This window comes from Pinus tabuliformis, chromosome 8 (assembly GCF_031772625.1).
Source record: "Pinus tabuliformis cultivar Carrire ecotype Pingquan chromosome 8, CPIR1, whole genome shotgun sequence".
Classification (NCBI taxonomy): domain Eukaryota; kingdom Viridiplantae; phylum Streptophyta; class Pinopsida; order Pinales; family Pinaceae; genus Pinus; species Pinus tabuliformis.
In genome coordinates, this window is record NC_142294.1 from 1486492862 (window position 1) to 1486513916 (window position 21055).

The following is a 21055-nucleotide window of genomic DNA, read 5'->3' on the forward strand; positions in this document are numbered from 1 at the left end:
TAATCCACTAAAACTTTTTCAATAGCTCCCTGTTCTACTGTCCTTTCCCCCTCTGCATTTTTGATAGAGAAGATCCTATTCCTTTGTCTGTTCTGAACCATAGCTTGATGAAAAAACTTGGTATTTCTTTCACCTTCGCGCAGCCATTTTATTCTTGACTTTTGTCTCCACAAAATCTCTTCCTGTTTCCTTCTTTCTTCCAGTTGGCCGATTATTCTTCCCTCCTCATTGCTTCTTTCCTCATCCCTCCCTTCCAGAATTATTTTTTGCTGTATTTCTTCCATCTCTCTCTAATTTTTGTTTTTCCTCCATGATGTTCCCAAACTCTTTCTTGTTCCATTTTTTTATTTTCCCTTTGATTTCTTTGAGTTTCAACTGGATGGTATGCATCTTTCCCTTCCCTTTAACTTTACTCTGAGTCCACCATTCTTCTACTTTGTGTAAGAATTGAGGATTTCTGAGCCAGAAGGCCTCGAATCTAAATGGTTTCTTACCGTTGTTTTTCTTAATATCAATTTCCAGTCTGATCGGCCAGTGGTCCGAGCCTAAGGCTAGCAAAATTTTAGCTTCTATAAACACATCCCGATTCAAAATTTGCTCAGATAAAAGAAACCTATCTAATCTCGAGGCAATTTGGTTTTTTCCTCCCCTCCTATTATTCCATGTATGAACACCGTTAGTTGTAGGAATATCTACCAGCCTCTGTTCTGTAATCATCTCATTGAACTTCTCCATATTCTGATCCGGTCTCCTTACACCACCTTTCTTTTCCCCTATCGTTCTAATCATATTAAAGTATCCTCTTATTATCCATAGAGTTCCAGGGATAATTCTTCTAATAGCTTGCATATTCTTGAGGAATTCCTTCCGCTCCCTGGGTGTGTGCGGTCCATAAACCCCTGAAATAAGAATTCGCTCCTCTGATCCCGTCAACTTGAACATGCCTGTTAGTATTCTAGGAAAACTAATCCAATTCTCAAAAATTACCTCCTCAGGGTTCCAGATGACTGCCAGACCCCCTGCTGTTCCATCTGCATCTTGGGCCATTACCTCGTATTGTGGCTTAGTCCTTTTCATAATTTCTACCAACTGTTGATACCTCATTTTTGTTTCCTGGATTATCATTATGCTCGGTTTATCTTTCTTCAATCTTTCCTTTAAATACCTCTGCTTACCTTTACTGTTAAGTCCCCTGATATTCCAGCTTGTGACTATCATTTATAACTTTTTGATGGTTGTTGAAATACGTCTGAAAGAGGTATCACCCTTCCTGAATTTACTAATATTTCTCCTACTGCTTGAATCGTTTCATTTATAGTTCGTCTTCCTCTCTTTCTACCCCCCTTGCCAGTACCATCCATTCCCAGGCTTTGGTATCCTTGTGACCCTGTTTGATCTATTTGAATCTCTGAGGTGCTACCCTTCTTCTCCTTATATTTCTGGAATGTATCTTTATGTAATTGTTTCTGTGTTTCCGGAATGAATCTTTCATCTAGATTTTTCCATTCTTGAAGCAGTTTTTTCATTATTCTTTCTTCTTCGACCCCATTATCTTTTTGACTGTCTGATCCAGTCATCGTTTGTCCTGCTATGATTCCCTGACTTTCCCCCATCTCTTCTTCCACTTCTTTGTTCTGAGTTAAACTTTTTTCTGTTGTCTCTTTTATGATATCCATTGGTGCATTTTCGTTATCCTCCTGTTCCTTCCTTCCTCCCTCATTTTCATCTTCCTCATCCTGAAGGACCTGAAACTTGTTTTGGTTTTCGACTGCTATATTTTTCTCCTTTAGTTGTATCTTCATTCCCTCCATGCTTGGTTTCTTCCTCCTATGGATCTCCTTGAATCCCTCATCTCCGGTATCCGATCCTTCTGTTCTCCTCTGTTCTTCCTCTTGTGTCCTTGTTGCTTCCGCCTCTTTGTTTTGTGGGCATTGCCTAAATAGATGTCCGTACTCATGGCATCTTCTGCACCTGAAGGGGATATGCTCGTAGTCTATTGGATGCTGCCATATTTCATCATGATATTCCACCTCTATATACTCCGGCAAAGGCTCTGCTATATTCATGTACACACATATCCTTGCATAAGATGTGTACTTCCCCCTTTTGGTTGACTCTGCCACCTTAACAAAAGTTCCGATCGAGTTGCTGATCCCTTCCAATATATCAGGATCCAAAAACTCCATTGGTAATCCGAATAATCTGACCCAGATGGGAGCTGCCAATAGTTTCTCATTATCTGGGTTGTATCAGTGCCTCATAAATAAGCCTGCATTGTTCATAAAGTATGGCCCCTCTTCAAAAGTTCTCTCCTTATCCTCTAGATTTGCAAAAATGACTGTGAAAAAGCCTTTTGCTCCTAATTTTAGATCTATATGCCCTTTTGGCCTCCATCTTTGTTGTATCCATTTTGTTAAATCCTTTTCAGATGGCCAAAACCCTATAAACTTACAGATCAAAGCATGATATCTCATATAGCATCTATAATCCTCAAGTTTGTTATTTGGGATTACATACCTTGGTTTTTTCTGTGCCCTAGGTAAACACTTGCTTCCCGTTCTTGCTTGCCATCGATTCCCCAGCACTGGCGCATCTCTGTTGATCTCCTTCTGCGTCCCTTGCAATCCGCTTCCATTTGTTTCGCCTGCTACTACATTCCTAAAGGAGGGGATCTCTCCCCTCCCCTGTTTTCCTTCCATAGAGCCCTTCAGCCCCGTCCGTTTTCTTTCTCCCTTCCACCGTTCGTTTTACCCTTGCGAAGTTTCCTCCTGCACCCGTTTAACCCTTCTCTCGCCTCCCAGGCTTCCGTTGAGATTCTTCCATTGTCAAATCGCTTTCTAATGTTAATTAATTTTGGCAGGCTGAAAGGAGTGGCTGCACGGAATAAATTATATTGATTTTGTGTAACAGCTTACGCAATGGAGTGGTCGTTGCTGTCCATACATAATAAGGCCGAAGAAAAAGAGAAAATCCAAGTGAGTTCAATTCTTTTTCACATGTAGGTTTTTCCTTTTCTAAAATAATTAAAGCCAAATAGAATAGAGATGTAAGTCTAATAAATAATCTCAAATTGCTAGGGTAATTATATTGATTCTGTGTAACAGTTTTAATCATTTCCTTACTCTTCGACAAAAATTACATATCATAAGAATAAAGTTACACAAACTGATTTCATATAGCCATTTTTATGGGAAATCTTTAATGGTATCCTCTGTCATTCCTATACAGATATAATATCTAATTGTTAATAGTTACACGTGATCGTAGAAAGAAATTTTCATTCTTACAGTTAGCCTAACCCACATGAACCTATGAAACTAACCTCAAAAAGACTCGATCTTATTCAATGCCCATTTTAATGTACAAACCAAACAAAAACCAAAAGACCCGTATAACTCTTTTAACTTACGTTATAATTGAAAGATTATAAGTAACTAGACACACGCTAAGGTAGTAAATATTAAAAATTAACTAATAACCAACAACTAATGTAACTTATAAGTTAATAACGGTTTTCATGTTTCAGGACCTCATTTAAAAGGTCCAAGCGGGAGAGTCTGGCTCATAAATCATCATTTCAGCATATGCGTTGTTTTTTAAAGTAAATATGCAATTCTAAATCTTTCTTTTTCATTAAATGAAGTGATAAAGAATATTAGAACTTTAATACTAAAATTTATATAAATATTTATTTATTAGACTTGGAACGCGATACAATTATAACAAACATTGGCACATAACAGTCACCTGAGTACTGTCAGCTAATTTCAAAAGCTAAATCTATTCATATTACCTCAATCCGGGTAGTACTTTAAAAACTTCAACTAAAATGAATTTATATTATTTTATTTTAACATAGTTTGCTATTTGTATTTTAATTTTAATATAATTTGCTATTATTATAATAATTATTATTTTATTTTTTTTATATTACAAATTAAAAATAATTTTTAATTGTAAAATTTAAATATTTATATTTAAAAAAAAATTACTTACTTTACATATACATTTTTTTATAAACAAAAATTAAATTATTATTAAAAAAAATATACACTTAAATACTATTAACACAATAATTATACTAAAAAAATTATAATACATCACCTTTTTTAATAATGTGTCATTCAAAAGTCTTCCCGGACATATTTGATTTGATTTTAATGCATCATTCCAGGTTTGGAAGACAAACTCCATAGCCAACATAAAACTGTATAATTTAATATGAAAATTAATTAAAAATTTTGAACATAAAAATAAAAATGGAATTAGTCATAAAAGTATAAAATACAACGTATACCCAAGTACTGACGAAATTGGTGTACCGTGTAACATTTAATTGCAATGGAAGCTTCGACTTTCGAGTGGCTTTCCTTTGAATGAATGTTGTTGCAGTATACGTTACTTGTGGTGACCAGTAAAAGTACTTGTAAGATCAATTTTCGTGTATATTTAATTACAATGACACTAAAATCTATTGGTAGAAATATTTATAAAATGAACATAATCTTATATGGATTCAAATTGTTGAAATATATTTTCTTTTAAATTATATATATATATATATATATATAAAATTATAATTATAATTTTTTAAATATTTTATTTTATTTTTATAATTATATATATATATATATATATATATAAAATTTTTAGGTAGAAGTTTGAGAATTGTGAAGGGGAATAATATTTTATTAAAACAAGAGATGTGAGAATTCACTTTTATTTTTATTTTTGGGAGAAATACGATGGTGAAGTATTTTAACAAAAAACTCTTAATATCTATGTTTATTTTTGGGAGAAATACGAAGGTTAAGTATTTAATGAAAAAAATCTTAATATTTATGTTTTGCTTGGGACTATCTAAACTTCTTTTTAAAGAGTCCCAAAACCTATCATGACTTAATGACAGGTGATAAGGACTATTTGAATTTCTTATTTCTAGATTGTTTTTATTTTTTTTACTTATTTTGAATAGTGTTTTATGTGGGAGTAGTCTACTTAGGCTGTAGAATGGCCCTTTTTCCAGTACCGGCCGGAAAATCGTCCGGCTCCGGCTACCGGTAAACTCTCCATCCTCCGCCACCATCTCCCAGCTCCGCCACCCTCTTTCTCCGCCACCCTCCCCTGATAGCCCTGACATTCCCTGCATTGCTTGACAAAAAAATCAGAATACAGTTAAAGCGCCTGACATCCCTGACCAATCAGCGACGAGCTGGAATTCATGCGGGGAGTGTTATGGCCGGTTCGAAATGGTCACCCGCCCGCGATTCCGCTCTGCAGCTCACTTCCCGCTCTGCTCTGCGATTCCGTTGTGCTGAGGTACCGCTCTGCAGCTCGGAGGCCAAGAACTCTTCAGCGCGCAGGTACCCTTCGCTATCAGAGCCGTGAAATTCACTGTCAACCTCAGCTGTTCGCTGCATATTGCACCAGTCATGTACCAGTTTTGTTTGATCTATGAAACACATACATTTTATAGTTTTGGCGATGGTAATAACGTTTACAATCACGACCCCTCTGAAACATTCTCAGATGCACCAGTTTTGTTTGATCTATGAAACACATACATTTTATAGTTTTGGCGATGGTAATAACGTTTACAATCACGGCCCCTCTGAAACATGGCAGCTCATACTACTCATACACAGACGTTAAAGATTAATTAGAATAAGACCTAAGTCCTGTAAAGTTATTGCGATGTCTAATCCAGGAACTACAGACCACACCCAAATGCATAAATTTTATGCCAGAGTGTTTTATTTTCTCAGCGAGGGTAACCATCCTGGCCACTCTTCAATGTGGAGCCTGTCAAATTTGGCCTCTAGGGCTCCATGGCTGTGAGAGATTGAACGTGGGTCGTTTATATGGGAACGCACTCTCCAGACCATGACTAGACTAGACTGTCAAATTTGGCATCTCGGGTTCCATGCGTCTTTAATTAGTTTTAGAGTGCTAGGTAGACTACTCCTTTCCATGACTGCTAGAAAAACATAAAGATGCTCCATAATTGTGCCAACGTTCCATTGAATAGACTTTGGAACGTATGTCACAGGTCGACTTCGATTCGTTGATTAGGCCACAGATTTATGTTTATGTAACGTCCTTATGCTATACACCTCCTCCAACTTTTGGCGCACATTCATCTCATAACGCACTTTTGGCCCCTGCTTTCGCTGATTTCTAACCTTCAAATTATAAGAACTTTTACTACCCTGTCAGCCAAATGTAACCCCCATCTCATCCAGACCTTTGTCTGTTCTATCCATAACGAATCCCGGTATTGTACTAATGATGTACCATCAAAAACAAAGATAAAATGGAAATGCACAGGGTAACATGATCACCATCTCAAACTGTAATGCCAACTCATAAAAACATCAAAGAGCACAACCTCTAACCCATTTCCAATGTTGAAAGTGTATGGAGGCCTCATGTATTCTTTTTATATTTTCTGTATACTTTGCTTTATTTATCGTCTAAAAATCTTTTATCATTTTTCCTTTTTGAGAGCATTATGTTTGGTATAGCGGTACTTAACATAAGGAATAAGGTTTTCTGGACTATAGTGCAGCTTTATGGCGCTTCCAAAACTAAAATTTACATAATGCAAAAGTATCCACAACATAACTGGAAATAGAAGTCACTCTGTGTACATGCCCATGAAAGAAAAATGTGTATCTACCTTGGCCCCAAAGTACGCATGTATATAATTTGTTGGCTATGAGTTGTCCAACCACTTGTAAGACCACCACTGCAAAAGCTCCTTTTTTTTTGCAAAGATTTTCGTAGTTTCAGAGATTTGAAAAATTAACTTGCTCATTTGATGAAATGGGACTTTTACTGAAACTGGATCTAAATTGATTAAACTGATTAATTTTTTTTTTTTTTGAGTTGAGGATTCTGTGAGATGAGTAAGAGTAATTTTGATATGAGACTTTTGTTGAACCAAGACTTCCACTGAAACTACGAAAATCTAACTTGCTCATTTGATGAAATGGGACTTTTACTGAAACTGGATCTAAATTGATTAAACTGATTGATTTTTTTTTTTTGAGTTGAGGATTCTGTGAGATGAGTAAGAGTAATTTTGATATGAGACTTTTGAACCCATCACATTATATTTTTGGGTAGACCAGCCTCACACTTGCTGGTCTATAGTGACTGTTACAACACTCTTTACAAATAAAATATATAATCTATGCATCTGCATTAACAATGCCTAAGACGACCAGCTTTACTATTCTCTATAGATCTAACAAAATGGACAAATGTTTAGCTCCAGAAATCTATCTAGAATATGAATAACTATGTAGGAATAACTATGGAAAACTGCATTCAAACATACTAAAATGTAATCTGAAGTGTCTCAACTATTTATCCAAATTGTAAACCATTAAAGCCATGACTTACTGAAAAAGGATTCAAATCTCATGATCCACAATCCACAGATCATATAAACAGCTAAGGAAACAGTCAACTGCTCCATAAACACAATCCTGCAATCCTCTTGGACAAGATGAAGCCAGGACTGTAATATTTTCTTGGTACATAACTTAATTTGCATTTTCTAGAATAGGTCAGGATACTTCAGGATATATCCGAGAGGACATTAGACTCTAGTTGGTCATGAAAATCTATGTGACAAAACTCCCAAGACAGATTATCTGAAAACGAATATCTGAATATAACCACCGAGCCTTTCTGAAGGCATGGAGTTTTGGTCCCTAAATCTCAACCAAATGCCAGCAAAATTAGTCCTTGAATTTCAACAGAATCTTTGGCCAGGCTCAATATTTTTATACTGTGATTCTAACTTCAGTCATCTTAAGTTTTCTAACTGAAGTGTTGTAACCGATTCAACAGAGAAAACCAGAAGAGGGAAAGAAGCAGGGGGGACAATGAAAAGGAAATGAGATCACCTTGGAGACGTTGGGCACCACAGAACGAAGCTTTAACAGGCGATCATTGACCTTCTTCCTCCGCCTCCTCTCTGCCATAAGATTCTTAGCAGGCAACCCATTCTTCCTTCCTCTACCAACACTTGCAGCATTAGCATACCCATTATTGTTATTATTATTAGCAGCACAAGGAGCATCAGCCTCCCTTTACCTGGCAGTGATAACTATATGGAAATATACAAAATTATTATGGCGCATCAGCCTCCCTTTGTCTCATGATCAAACCTGATCAAACTTGCCAACACTGAGAAAATTTGACATATGACCACGTTTATCATTTTGATAGATAAGACTAGTATTATTTTGTCTTTTTATAACTGGAGTCATATGTGGTGTCTTCCCTGAAATTTTCTAGAGCCTCTTACTCTTTGCCTTTGTCAAGTCATTCCAAAGTCCAAGTCATGTAACTAAGGCATTGAAAAGCCTTGTGATATTTGCCGACAAGAATGAAAAATGATAATGCTGCTCTTTGTTCAGAGTCGGCCAGATTGAGCAATTATAATTATGCTGCTCATCAACAGGGGAAAATTGTAGTGGGACAGAATCTTACACTCCTAATTCAAGAAGAACAAATTGTGGAAAAATGCATGGAAAACTGTTTTGGACCAGATTAACGTATCCTCTTTATCTCTTAACCTGATGGAACTCTGTTGTAGTCTCTAAATATAGGAATTCCACCTTAGAGCCCTTATCCCCTTGCAGACTTGGACTGTTAGCGTTTTTCTATCCCTGATGCCATAGAGAGGATGAGGTAGCATCTGCAGCATCAGCGAAATAGTAATTCCTTCCAAATCTTTTGAAACTTGCAGGCATGTTAGTGCACTTTCAATCGTTAGGTGAAAATATGATCTCTGTCTTCAGTGTAGCTTGCACAACAGTTAGTGGGCAATGGAATAACAAGATGTACCTTTGCTGTTCAGTATGCCAATCAGGGCTTTGAGTTTTAGTTTTTGTGTTCAATGCAATTCTGAGTGCAACTTCTCTACGATCACCTCTATACAGGCCACTCAACCTAACTAATCTGGTCTAGCAATCCTTCTCCATGAAATTCATAGAAACACATAGAAATTGAAACTCTCTGCTATCAAATACTGGGCACAAAGAAACTGAATCAATAAAGCTTCCAACCATTGAAACAGGGTAATGGGCAAAACAATTTTATAAGAAGCCTCAAGGGTTCAAAAATAAGAATGTTGGGAAATGATGATGCTGTACCATAATACACTATAATTCTCCAACCTTAGTGTAATGGTACCTTTGTGAGGGGACTAATATACATAAATGTTTAAGAATAATGAAGCAATATGTTCACTGTGATCTGAATTAATCTATTCACACATCCCAAAATAAGGGAATCTGTACTTACTATGAACAGACACACCAAAGAATGATGTGAATTAGTCTATGATCAGAATTATTCCTATTCACACATCCAAAAATAAGGGAACTGCATACAATATTCACTTCCTTGAGTATCATTTATTTTAAAACTCATAGATGTATTTGGGTCCTATAATGAGCATTTCATCTATATAAAGTGGTGATTGCTAAATGTGTTTTTTGCAGAATAGTTGCCAATATTAAAAGTGTTGCAGTGTAAATGAACACAAATTATCTGCTTTTTTTAATTATATATGATTGAAAAACATGTTGAGTATTAGGAAATAGATAATTGTCTACTTGTTTAACATGAATTTATTGTTATTTGTTTTTCAGGTTTTTGAAGTGTAAAAAATGGTGCAAAAGTGGCATTTATGCATTGAAGTGTCTTGCTTTCCAAATCCAGGTCGAGCAGTTATTAAATTCGTCCTTTACAATATGGCAACAAATCATTTATTTCATGGAAAGAGAGAAGTGCCTGGAATGACGACAAACAATGAGGCATATTACATTGCCCTTGTTGAAGGGTTAAAAGAGGCAAAACAACATGATGTCAATGATATTGAAGTCTTCACCAACTCGGAGTTGATATGTAATCAGATGAAAGGCATCTATCGGGTTCGGAAGGACAATTTAAAACCTCTTCATAAGGAAGCAATAAATTGGAGTTGTCAATTTCAACATTTTACCATCAATCACTCTGCAGATATTGAAAAGATGTCCACTGATATAATGTCCAGATCATTTTTAAGCACATATGTAGATGCCAAATATGACATAGGATCACCATCCACTGCAACAGAAATCATTGATCACCATCAATATAAATCCCCATTGTGTGAATGGGTTGTTGTTATCATTTTTCTGGGGTCTATCATAGCATGGTTCTTTCACTAAAGAAGAACCTATTAATATTTTATTTTTCCCCAACATGCAATCATTACAGTTTTTTGTATGGGATTCAAATTTATGGACAAATGTAATATATTCCATGTACATGGACAAATGTATTTTGAGAAAAGTAACTGGTTCATGATTTTCTGATTATCATCAATACATTATGATGTTGTCTGATCCTCCCAAACACCTTCTCAGATCTTTGTTTCTGGAGAGATATTGATATGCTATGTGATTTGTTAGTTGGTTGTTGATCAGTGATGAAAGGTTTCTTTATGTATGTGTCCTCCTCATCCAATAGATAATAGATAGTTGTCTACTTGGGGTGGGAAATCTTGAATGGTATGTCAATGAGGTTTATGCATGCTCCCTCTTCAATTTGTCTCATCTCTTATAGTGAAAATATAGACATCCTTGTTTTAGGCACTGTTTCTATCCTTTAATTGTTGTTATCAATTTATAGGAAAAGTGCATGGTAAATGAGGTAACCAGTTTTAGACTAGTGTGCATTAGTCTAGGAGTGAGGCTCTCTATTCTAGGAAACTTCTGAAAGCACCTTGGGCACACTTTTCTAGAAGTGAGTTAGGGATTTACTAAGCCAATTGCATAAAAGGGATTTACTTCCAATTTGCTTGAATGAGGGGGGAAGATCAGTTTTTTTCACTGGAAAGATTAGAGTGAAGTTGCAGGATCAAGTTATGTCAAAGCTAGAAGCTAATACAAGAATATTTAGCAAGATATTATAGTTCATTATGATGTCACTAGCTCAGATTTGAACTTGGGTAGGGAAAATAAATCCTGAGTTAGAAAGACAGTGGTCATTCCATCCAACAGCTAGAGATACCCCAATTAACATCTCCACAAATAAATAATTTACATACTTAAGGCTCTACTTCTTTTCATAAGATTTGAATCAATAACTTAATGAAACTAAACCTTACATCAACATACTGATTTATTTTTCACTGTAATGAGTATCTAGTTGATTGCTTAGAGGTTTGTTGTGCTTGTGTGATGCATTACCCTTCTGGTTACTTGCTTATGGTGGCCAGCAACTCTTTTCTATGTTCTGGTCTAGTTTCAAGACTTAATTTGTAGAATATTTTAATTTTAATATTTTTAAAGCAAATACTTGAGAACACATAAGGCCAAATTTGGGGTCCCTGGGCTGACTAAGGTCTCGACTCACAAGTGTGCACTTTTCCCTCAGGTTTATATTTTAAATAATATTATTTGATTCAGTGATTATTGGCCTCTTTACATCACTTGAAACTGTAAACATAATTGAAAAAACCAAGCATCCATTATATATATACGCATATACATATGGAGTTTTAAATGTCAAATGATGACCATTGCAGTGAATATGTAAAAGTACCATTGGATAGCAATCTCTACTATAAAACATGTAGGCTACCATGGGTATATAAACAAATATGTCAAAAATATCAATTTCCTAGCTACAACACTTCACAAGGCATAGATTTCTTGTGATAAATTTCTGCATACATAGCTTTGTTAATCTGTAATACAGTTCCATCCTCTACTGCTAATGTAATCATCTCTGGGAGTTCATCCAATGATTTGATACTGGGCTGTCCCTCGACAACAGGTAGGGCCAATATTCCTTGCAATGGCTGCAATACATTTCCATCCTCTACTGGTAATGTAATCATCTTTGGGAGTTGATCCAATGATTGGATTGTGGGTTGTTCCTCGACAGCAGGTAGGGCCAATATTCCCTGCAATGGCTGAGACAGAACTAGTATGAAGTGACCATCATATATAACATGTTCTTCAATACAATATGCATGCTAAAAATCAAGTGTTTGGATAAACTCATAGCAGTTTGGGTTACAAGGTTAATAGGAAAAGAAACAACTTGGCATGGTAAATCCTGGGCACTACTTCTCAGTCATTTCCAACCACCTTGCCAATCACTTGCAGAATTCACACAAATTTTACAGTCGGATAGAATTTTCTTACTTCATTTAGGGTACATCACCCTTAAGCAAGTATGCCAACTTGTATAATCATCAAATCTCTGTAGATATATTGGATTAATGCTTATGTAAGTGCTAAATAAGCTTACTGAGTGGACTGTAATTTGACCATTCTCAGAATATTGAAGGACTTTGATATCGCTGTAATGCTATCATCAATTTCAATGTTGAACAGGGGTTTGTCGAATCTTATAAGTTTTTGCATTAAGATGAATCACATCAGTTCCTCATTTTCCGAATAAGTTAGATAAAAATGTCATAGTGCACAATGAAGCAGTGTCAAGTTAGTGGTTTAGCTCATTAATTGACAAGAGGAGGGATCATCTACAGCACAAATGAATGAGGAAGGCATCAAAAGCATGGACAACACCATGATTTCTTATGTAAAGGAGACAAATGTGTTGCTTTGTATGGACATATTTTTTATTTGTGTACTTTGTAGAACTAGAAACTTGTATTTATGTAAGCATTGAACGTTATAGAGTATGGACATGATGTAACCTCTGCGCACTATTTTTCTGAAGGCATATGAGGTTGGTTGTGCTTGTGTGATGCATTACCCTTCTGGTTACTTGCTTATGGTGGCCAGCAACTCTTTTCTATGTTCTGGTCTAGTTTCAAGACTTCACTGATTTGAGTGCTATGAAAACCAAGGCCAGTTCTCGACAATGGAGCACCCCACTCATCAAAACAGTACTAAGCATATCCAGTTCTGTTTCTAGTGGTTCAATTTGTTGGCTTTGAGATGCCAAGACAATGCTCTGTACATGAATGGCTACAACCAGCCTCTGTAGGTGATGTCCACTAGAAACAAATCTACAACCTAGTCAATGCCCCTGGATTCCTTGCATGTGTTCAAGCCCAGTGGGAACAATGCACCAGTTTAAACAATTTCTGAGTTGGGAAACAAGGCATGAAGGTGAGAATGTTCACATTCTGAATTGAGGGACCCAATGATCATCAATATTCAAAGTCGGTTACCTCCCAAATCTTAAACCTCTCCCACAACAGCCCAGCATGCATCTTACTATCTTGGCTGGAAAGACACTTTAAAGCCAATTCTCTGTCAATTAACATCTCCACAAATAAATAATTTACATACTTAAGGCTCTACTTCTTTTCATAAGATTTGAATCAATAACTTAATGAAACTAAACCTTACATCAACATACTGATTTATTTTTCACTGTAATGAGTATCTAGTTGATTGCTTAGAGGTTTGTTGTGCTTGTGTGATGCATTACCCTTCTGGTTACTTGCTTATGGTGGCCAGCAACTCTTTTCTATGTTCTGGTCTAGTTTCAAGACTTAATTTGTAGAATATTTTAATTTTAATATTTTTAAAGCAAATACTTGAGAACAGATAAGGCCAAATTTGGGGTCCCTGGGCTGACTAAGGTCTCGACTCACAAGTGTGCACTTTTCCCTCAGGTTTATATTTTAAATAATATTACTTGATTCAGTGATTATTGGCCTCTTTACATCACTTGAAACTGTAAACATAATTGAAAAAACCAAGCATCCATTATATATATACGCATATACATATGGAGTTTTAAATGTCAAATGATGACCATTGCAGTGAATATGTAAAAGTACCATTGGATAGCAATCTCTACTATAAAACATGTAGGCTACCATGGGTATATAAACAAATATGTCAAAAATATCAATTTCCTAGCTACAGCACTTCACAAGGCATAGATTTCTTGTGATAAATTTCTGCATACATAGCTTTGTTAATCTGTAATACAGTTCCATCCTCTACTGGTAATGTAATCATCTCTGGGAGTTCATCCAATGATTTGATACTGGGTTGTCCCTCGACAGCAGGTAGGGCCAATATTCCTTGCAATGGCTGCAATACATTTCCATCCTCTACTGGTAATGTAATCATCTTTGGGAGTTGATCCAATGATTGGATTGTGGGTTGTTCCTCGACAGCAGGTAGGGCCAATATTCCCTGCAATGGCTGAGACAAAACTAGTATGAAGTGACCATCATATATAACATGTTCTTCAATACAATATGCATGCTAAAAATCAAGTGTTTGGATAAACTCATGAGCAGTTTGGGTTACAAGGTTAATAGGAAAAGAAACAACTTGGCATGGTAAATCCTGGGCACTGCTTCTCAGTCATTTCCAACCACCTTGCCAATCACTTGCAGAATTCACACAAATTTTACAGTCGGATAGAATTTTCTTACTTCATTTAGGGTACATCACCCTTAAGCAAGTATGCCAACTTGTATAATCATCAAATCTCTGTAGATATATTGGATTAATGCTTATGTAAGTGCTAAATAAGATTACTGAGTGGACTGTAATTTGACCACTCTCAGAATATTGAAGGACTTTGATATCGCTGTAATGCTATCATCAATTTCAATGCTGAACAGGGGTTTGTCGAATCTTATAAGTTTTTGCATTAAGATGAATCACATCAGTTCCTCATTTTCCGAATAAGTTAGATAAAAATGTCATAGTGCACAATGAAGCAGTGTCAAGTTAGTGGTTTAGCTCATTAATTGACAAGAGGAGGGATCATCTATAGCACAAATGAATGAGGAAGGGATCAAAAGCATGGACAACACCATGATTTCTTATGTAAAGGAGACAAATGTGTTGCTTGGTATGGACATATTTTTTATTTGTGTACTTTATAAAACTACAAACTTGTATTTATGTAAGCATTGAACGTTATAGAGTATGGACAGGATGTAGCCTCTGCTCACTATTTTTCTGAAGGCATATGAGGTTGGTTGTGCTTGTGTGATGCATTACCCTTCTGGTTACTTGCTTATGGTGGCCAACAACTCTTTTCTATGTTCTGGTCTAGTTTCAAGACTTCACTGATTTGAGTGCTATGAAAACCAAGGCCAGTTCTCGACAATGGAGCACCCCACTCATCAAAACAGTTCTAAGCATATCCAGTTCTGTTTCTAGTGGTTCAATTTGTTGGCTTTGAGATGCCAAGACAATGCTCTGTACATGAATGGCTACAACCAGCCTCTGTAGGTGATGTCCACTAGCAACAAATCTACAACCTAGTCAATGCCCCTGGATTCCTTGCATGTGTTCAATCCCAGTGGTTGGTTGTGCAGTTGGTAACAGAGTTCATAATTGAAGCATTAGAATAACTAAGAATGCAAGTTTCATGTTGACTTGGTTCAAAAGCAACAGGTTCAGAAAACTGCACATCAAGATGCTATAAACCCAAGAGCTTCTTTCTTAAATATGAACACCATAAATAAAATTAGATTTGTTTTGATCATATAACAGATCTAACATTTGAGAATATATTTGAAGAACAATTTAGATTGATGTCTAAAACACTAATTCATTCCCAAATTGTGGTGTGTATACAACATTGTTACAGCTTAGTCTGCAGTATTAGACCAATTACGTGAGAAAATACAGAAACATTGCAATAAAAAGAACCGACAATTGAATTTGTTGAACAATTACAGAGCCATGTGAATTAACTTGACATTCCATGTCAAAGTTCAAAATTTCATGAAACTTCAGGAGAGTAGTGGCATATAATTGAACTTTTACTTTTGCATTGATGAGAGCTCAAACATTCCTCGGTGCTCATCAGGCACCCATATTTTTAATATTGCACTGATGAAGGCTCAAACTTTCCTCAAATTTTGCAGGCACCCATGTTCTCAATGTACCTAGAGCCTTCTGAAACAACACAACATTCCATGTCAAAACACAAAGTTTCATGAACTTTAAGAGAACAGATTATGAAAAAGGTATTTTTATAACAACATAACAATGGAAAAACATAAATATACTTATCATATGATAAAGGGCCACCTGACGACGCCATAATAACCTAGCTTATCTATTCTTTGTGCATACCTCATTGATTCCCACTAGAGTTGAAGTCCTTCTGTAGATGATCAGTCATGGTAGAAGATGATGCTTCTCCACTTATTCTATAGTTACCTAGAAAAATGTCAAACGTTATCGCAAAGAAATTTTCTAGAGCATCAAGGTATATGTGCACACACAATGAAAGAGTGTCAAATGTACCTGGCATGGCAAGTAAGGTTGGATGGTCTTGCATCTCCCTTTGGTCTTGGGTTATCGCCATGGTTGGGGATTGTTGCATTGCTGTAAAAATAAACATACCACATGTTAAAGAATAGTGATGATTAAATACTTAAATCTAAAATCATGACTCTATTCAACACATGAAACTAACCTGGAACCATAGAGACGACATTATTTGATCGATGACGTCCTCGCTTATTGAGGTATCGAAACTCAAATGGTTCATATTCTGATGGATCAACATTTAAATCAATTTCCAAACCATTGTTTTTTCTGCTGCTTCTTCTTTTCTTTGTGGGGCTAAGGAAACTCTTCTTCCTCTTCAAAGATGGATCAAGAGATTCCAATCCAGGTGTGAAGTCAAAATCAGTAACGTGCAAATTATTGGCTTCGTCCAACATTTTTTTAAGCATATCAGTCAATTGGATTGTCTTTGCCAAAGTAGTAGGAGGGTTATCTAAAATGAGATGGGTATAGCTAAACAACTCCTCCCTTGCCAAATGAAGTGCCTCGGCATCTGCGTCAACAACATTTGTGGCCATAAGAGTAGCATCGACATCTTCATCATGGTTTTGAGGCTCTATATTGATCTCAGGTGGGTCATTGCATATGTTATCCTCTGCATGCTGATGAAGCAATGGATTTGAATTATCCGATTGGAAATACAACCAATTAACCTTTATGGCATGCTTGCAAATGTTTCCACGGATAGACCATGGACATTCACACGTTATAAAATCCTTACGATACCAGGTGACAAGGTATTTTTTATCTCGATCTGTCTGACTTCTCACCCAATAAGCACGTGTTCATGAGGACAACAATCAGTATCCATCATTTTTCTTGCTCGTTCCACTGATGATTCTAGCTGCTTTTCTCTCTTGTAGTTGTTTAGGAATCCTTCTTCTTTTAAGATTTCCTTGAACCGATAACAAGTTTCAACTGTTGTTAGTAGCATATGCAATAACCAATCCATCCTCCGGGCACATTTTTTCCTTCTATCAGATAGAAATGTTGTTTTTAGGTAACAATGATATGACTCAACAGCATTATTGGTCTCCTGATTTGCATGAGGAAACTCCCGACAACCTTTCACCCACATACCTAATTGCAAATAGAACGATGTCAGTCTCACTCTATCACCTTTATAAAAGAAAAAAATACATATAATATGAAAAAAATGTTTACTTACGAATCTTATCTCCAGTGACCCAATTCTTGTTGAAATAGTCTAAGAACTTCTCTTCATCTGCAAACTTGATAAAAAATTGATTGATTGCATCTTCCACTTCATAATTGAGAGTGTGTTTCATGATGAAACCTAACTCACTGAACATCTCTTTGGCTTTTATGGAACTAGTGGCCAATCGATTGACATTTTTCAACCAAGCCCTCCGTACATGCCAAACGCATAAGATCACATCACAACCTGTGATCCTCCTGCCATATTCAATGCATTTTAGTGTGATATTTTTAGAAAAAATGCAAGTTTGGTTATATCATGACAATGTTAAAGTTACCTCAAGGCACTGATTTCAGCCAGTGCATCATCAACCATGAAAGCATTGACTTTCCAATCAGGACGGGTTTGGAAACACTTGCGCATGAGCTGCTCCAGCCATATTGCAATATCATCTGATGTGTTTCGTGATGCCACGACCCATGCAACAGGCACCCCGCTTTGTTGTTCATCAAATGCCACGAGTGTATACAACTGATACTGTCATTTTCAACATTACATAAATTCAAATACAAGTTATTAATCATTTTGAATGGATACAACTTAAATAAATATATTCAATAAATCATTGGCATCTGACTTACCCCATATTTGTTTGTGTTAAATGTTGAATCCATGGCTATTAAGCTATTGTGCGATAGCTTGACCATTGTCTCCAACATCCACTTTGTTTGAATCCCTATTATAAAAGGGACCTCCACACCATTGGGCTTTTGGTAAAAGAAAAAATCTTCCCGATGCTTTTGATACCAAAGGTTTACACTCATTTCATCCTTCTTGTGAAGTTGATAATTTCCCTTCGCCAACCTATTATAAATGTTTACAATATCTTTCCTGCATAAGAAGAAATCTCTATCTCGAGTTGCCACATCGATGTCAACATGTCTCTTAATGTGGGTTCTATACACTACATCAATAGGCACTCCCAAAAAGAAACAACTCTCTACATATGCAACAATGTCCCTCGAAAGCTTTGGCCTAAGCAAGGCCCTGGTCTCACCTGAAGTGTCACATTGACCATGACAAGCCCAACCTTCCCCATCTACATGTTCATACATATTGAAAGTTAATATTGCTCTATCAGTAATTTCATGCATAACTTTCACAATAAAGTGGCACTGGCAACCCCTCTTCTGCACAAATGAGGTCCTTCGTTTAGCTGAAAGATTTCCTCTTTTGTCCTCTGGGCCAAATGAACAATAATAACTAAACCAAAAATTTAAATTGTTAGTACATACAAAGAAAGATAACCGTGGTTTCAAAAGATCTAAACAATATATATTTTAAATACTCACATATCATATTGCAATGCAGCAGTAGATCTTTCTTTTGGTTTACCCTTTGTTTTTCGTACGAATTTACATGGAGCAATAGGATTTTCTTCCTCTCCTTTTATAAAGTCAGCAACTCGTCGTAACGGGATTACAGCAACACGATCAATACCATTGTTTTTTGTATTTATTTCTGTCCAAACCCAGTCTTTATTAGAGAAAGTCATTTTTCCTTTGAGGTCTTGCACCTCAAGATCCATGATATATTGCCATTTCTTTCGCTTGCCCATTTTGAACTAATCTGGTCAAACAATATGCAAGGACATCAAAACCAAAATTTCGATCTTAGCAAGTTATTCAACATATATATAAATATAAAACCTCTTTTATGCTTTTTTTGAGGTCTAAAATATCAATCACTCAATAATGACAAAAATAAATAGCACAACACTTCAGTTAGAAAACTTAAGATGACTGAAGTTAGAATCACAGTATAAAAATATTGAGCCTGGCCAAAGATTCTGTTGAAATTCAAGGACTAATTTTGCTGGCATTTGGTTGAGGTTTAGGGACCAAAACTCCATGCCTTCAGAAAGGCTCGGTGGTTATATTCAGATATTCGTTTTCAGATAATCTGTCTTGGGAGTTTTGTCACATAGATTTTCATGACCAACTAGAGTCTAATGTCCTCTCAGATATATCCTGAAGTATCCTGACCTATTCTGGCAAATGCAAATTAAGTTATGTACCAAGAAAATATTACAGTCCTGGCTTCATCTTGTCCAAGAGGATTGCAGGATTGTGTTTATGGAGCAGTTGACTGTTTCCTTAGCTGTTTATATGATCTGTGGATTGTGGATCATGAGATTTGAATCCTTTTTCAGTAAGTCATGGCTTTAATGGTTTACAATTTGGATAAATAGTTGAGACACTTCAGATTACATTTTAGTATGTTTGAATGCAGTTTTCCATAGTTATTCCTACATAGTTATTCATATTCTAGATAGATTTCTGGAGCTAAACATTCGTCCATTTTGTTAGATCTATAGAGAATAGTAAAGCTGGTCCTCTCAGGCATTGTTAATGCAGATGCATAGATTATATATTTTATTTGTAAAGAGTGTTGTAACAGTCACTATAGACCAGCAAGTGTGAGGCTGGTCTACCCAAAAATATAATGTGATGGGTTCAAAAGTCTCATATCAAAATTACTCTTACTCATCTCACAGAATCCTCAACTCAAAAAAAAAATTTAATCAGTTTAATCAATTTAGATCCAGTTTCAGTAAAAGTCCCATTTCATCAAATGAGCAAGTTAGATTTTCGTAGTTTCAGTGGAAGTCTTGGCTCAACAAAAGTCTCATATCAAAATTACTCTTACTCATCTCACAGAATCCTCAACTCAAAAAAAAAATAATTAATCAGTTTAATCAATTTAGATCCAGTTTCAGTAAAAGTCCCATTTCATCAAATGAGCAAGTTAATTTTTCAAATCTCTGAAACTACGAAAATCTTTGCAAAAAAAAAGGAGCTTTTGCAGTGGTGGTCTTACAAGTGGTTGGACAACTCATAGCCAACAAATTATATACATGCGTACTTTGGGGCCAAGGTAGATACACATTTTTCTTTCATGGGCATGTACACAGAGTGACTTCTATTTCCAGCTATGTTGTGGATACTTTTGCATTATGTAAATTTTAGTTTTGGAAGCGCCATAAAGCTGCACTATAGTCCAGAAAACCTTATTCCTTATGTTAAGTACCGCTATACCAAACATAATGCTCTCAAAAAGGAAAAATGATAAAAGATTTTTAGACGATAAATAAAGCAAAGTATACAGAAAATATAAAAAGAATACATGAGGCCTCCATACACTTTCAACATTGGAAATGGGTTGGAGGTTGTGCTCTTTGATGTTTTTAAGAGTTGGCATTACAGTTTGAGATGGTGATCATGTTACCCTATGCATTTCCATTTTATCTTTGTTTTTGATGGTACATCATTAGTACAATACCGGGATTCGTTATGGATAGAACAGACAAAGGTCTGGATGAGATGGGGGTTACATTTGGCTGACAGGGTAGTAAAAGTTCTTATAATTTGAAGGTTAGAAATCAGCGAAAGCAGGGGCCAAAAGTGCGTTATGAGATGAATGTGCGCCAAAAGTTGGAGGAGGTGTATAGCATAAGGACGTTACATAAACATAAATCTATGGCCTAATCAACGAATCGAAGTCGAACTGT

The 21055-nt window shown here is 36.0% G+C and overlaps 3 protein-coding genes across 3 annotated transcripts; all 3 read right to left on the reverse strand.

Annotated features, from left to right (window-relative positions):
* Positions 1–240: 240 nt before the first annotated feature.
* On the reverse strand, positions 241–1047 carry LOC149241443 (uncharacterized). The gene has a single exon (XM_089370546.1). The coding sequence runs from the start codon at positions 1045–1047 to the stop codon at positions 241–243; it is 807 nt and encodes a 268-aa protein (XP_089226672.1).
* A 14550-nt stretch (positions 1048–15597) lies between these two features.
* LOC149241444 (uncharacterized) lies at positions 15598–16843 on the reverse strand. The gene is made up of 4 exons (XM_089370547.1): positions 16453–16843; positions 16281–16361; positions 16107–16193; positions 15598–15926 (listed from the first exon to the last, which is right to left on the reverse strand). Exons 1-3 carry the CDS (start codon positions 16841–16843, stop codon positions 16108–16110), a joined length of 558 nt encoding a protein of 185 aa, XP_089226673.1. The 3' UTR covers positions 15598–15926; position 16107.
* A 503-nt stretch (positions 16844–17346) lies between these two features.
* On the reverse strand, positions 17347–18291 carry LOC149241445 (uncharacterized). Its single transcript, XM_089367526.1, has 3 exons — positions 18126–18291; positions 17822–18021; positions 17347–17741 (listed from the first exon to the last, which is right to left on the reverse strand). Exons 1-3 carry the CDS (start codon positions 18201–18203, stop codon positions 17486–17488), a joined length of 534 nt encoding a protein of 177 aa, XP_089223652.1. The 5' UTR covers positions 18204–18291; the 3' UTR covers positions 17347–17485.
* Positions 18292–21055: the final 2764 nt, after the last annotated feature.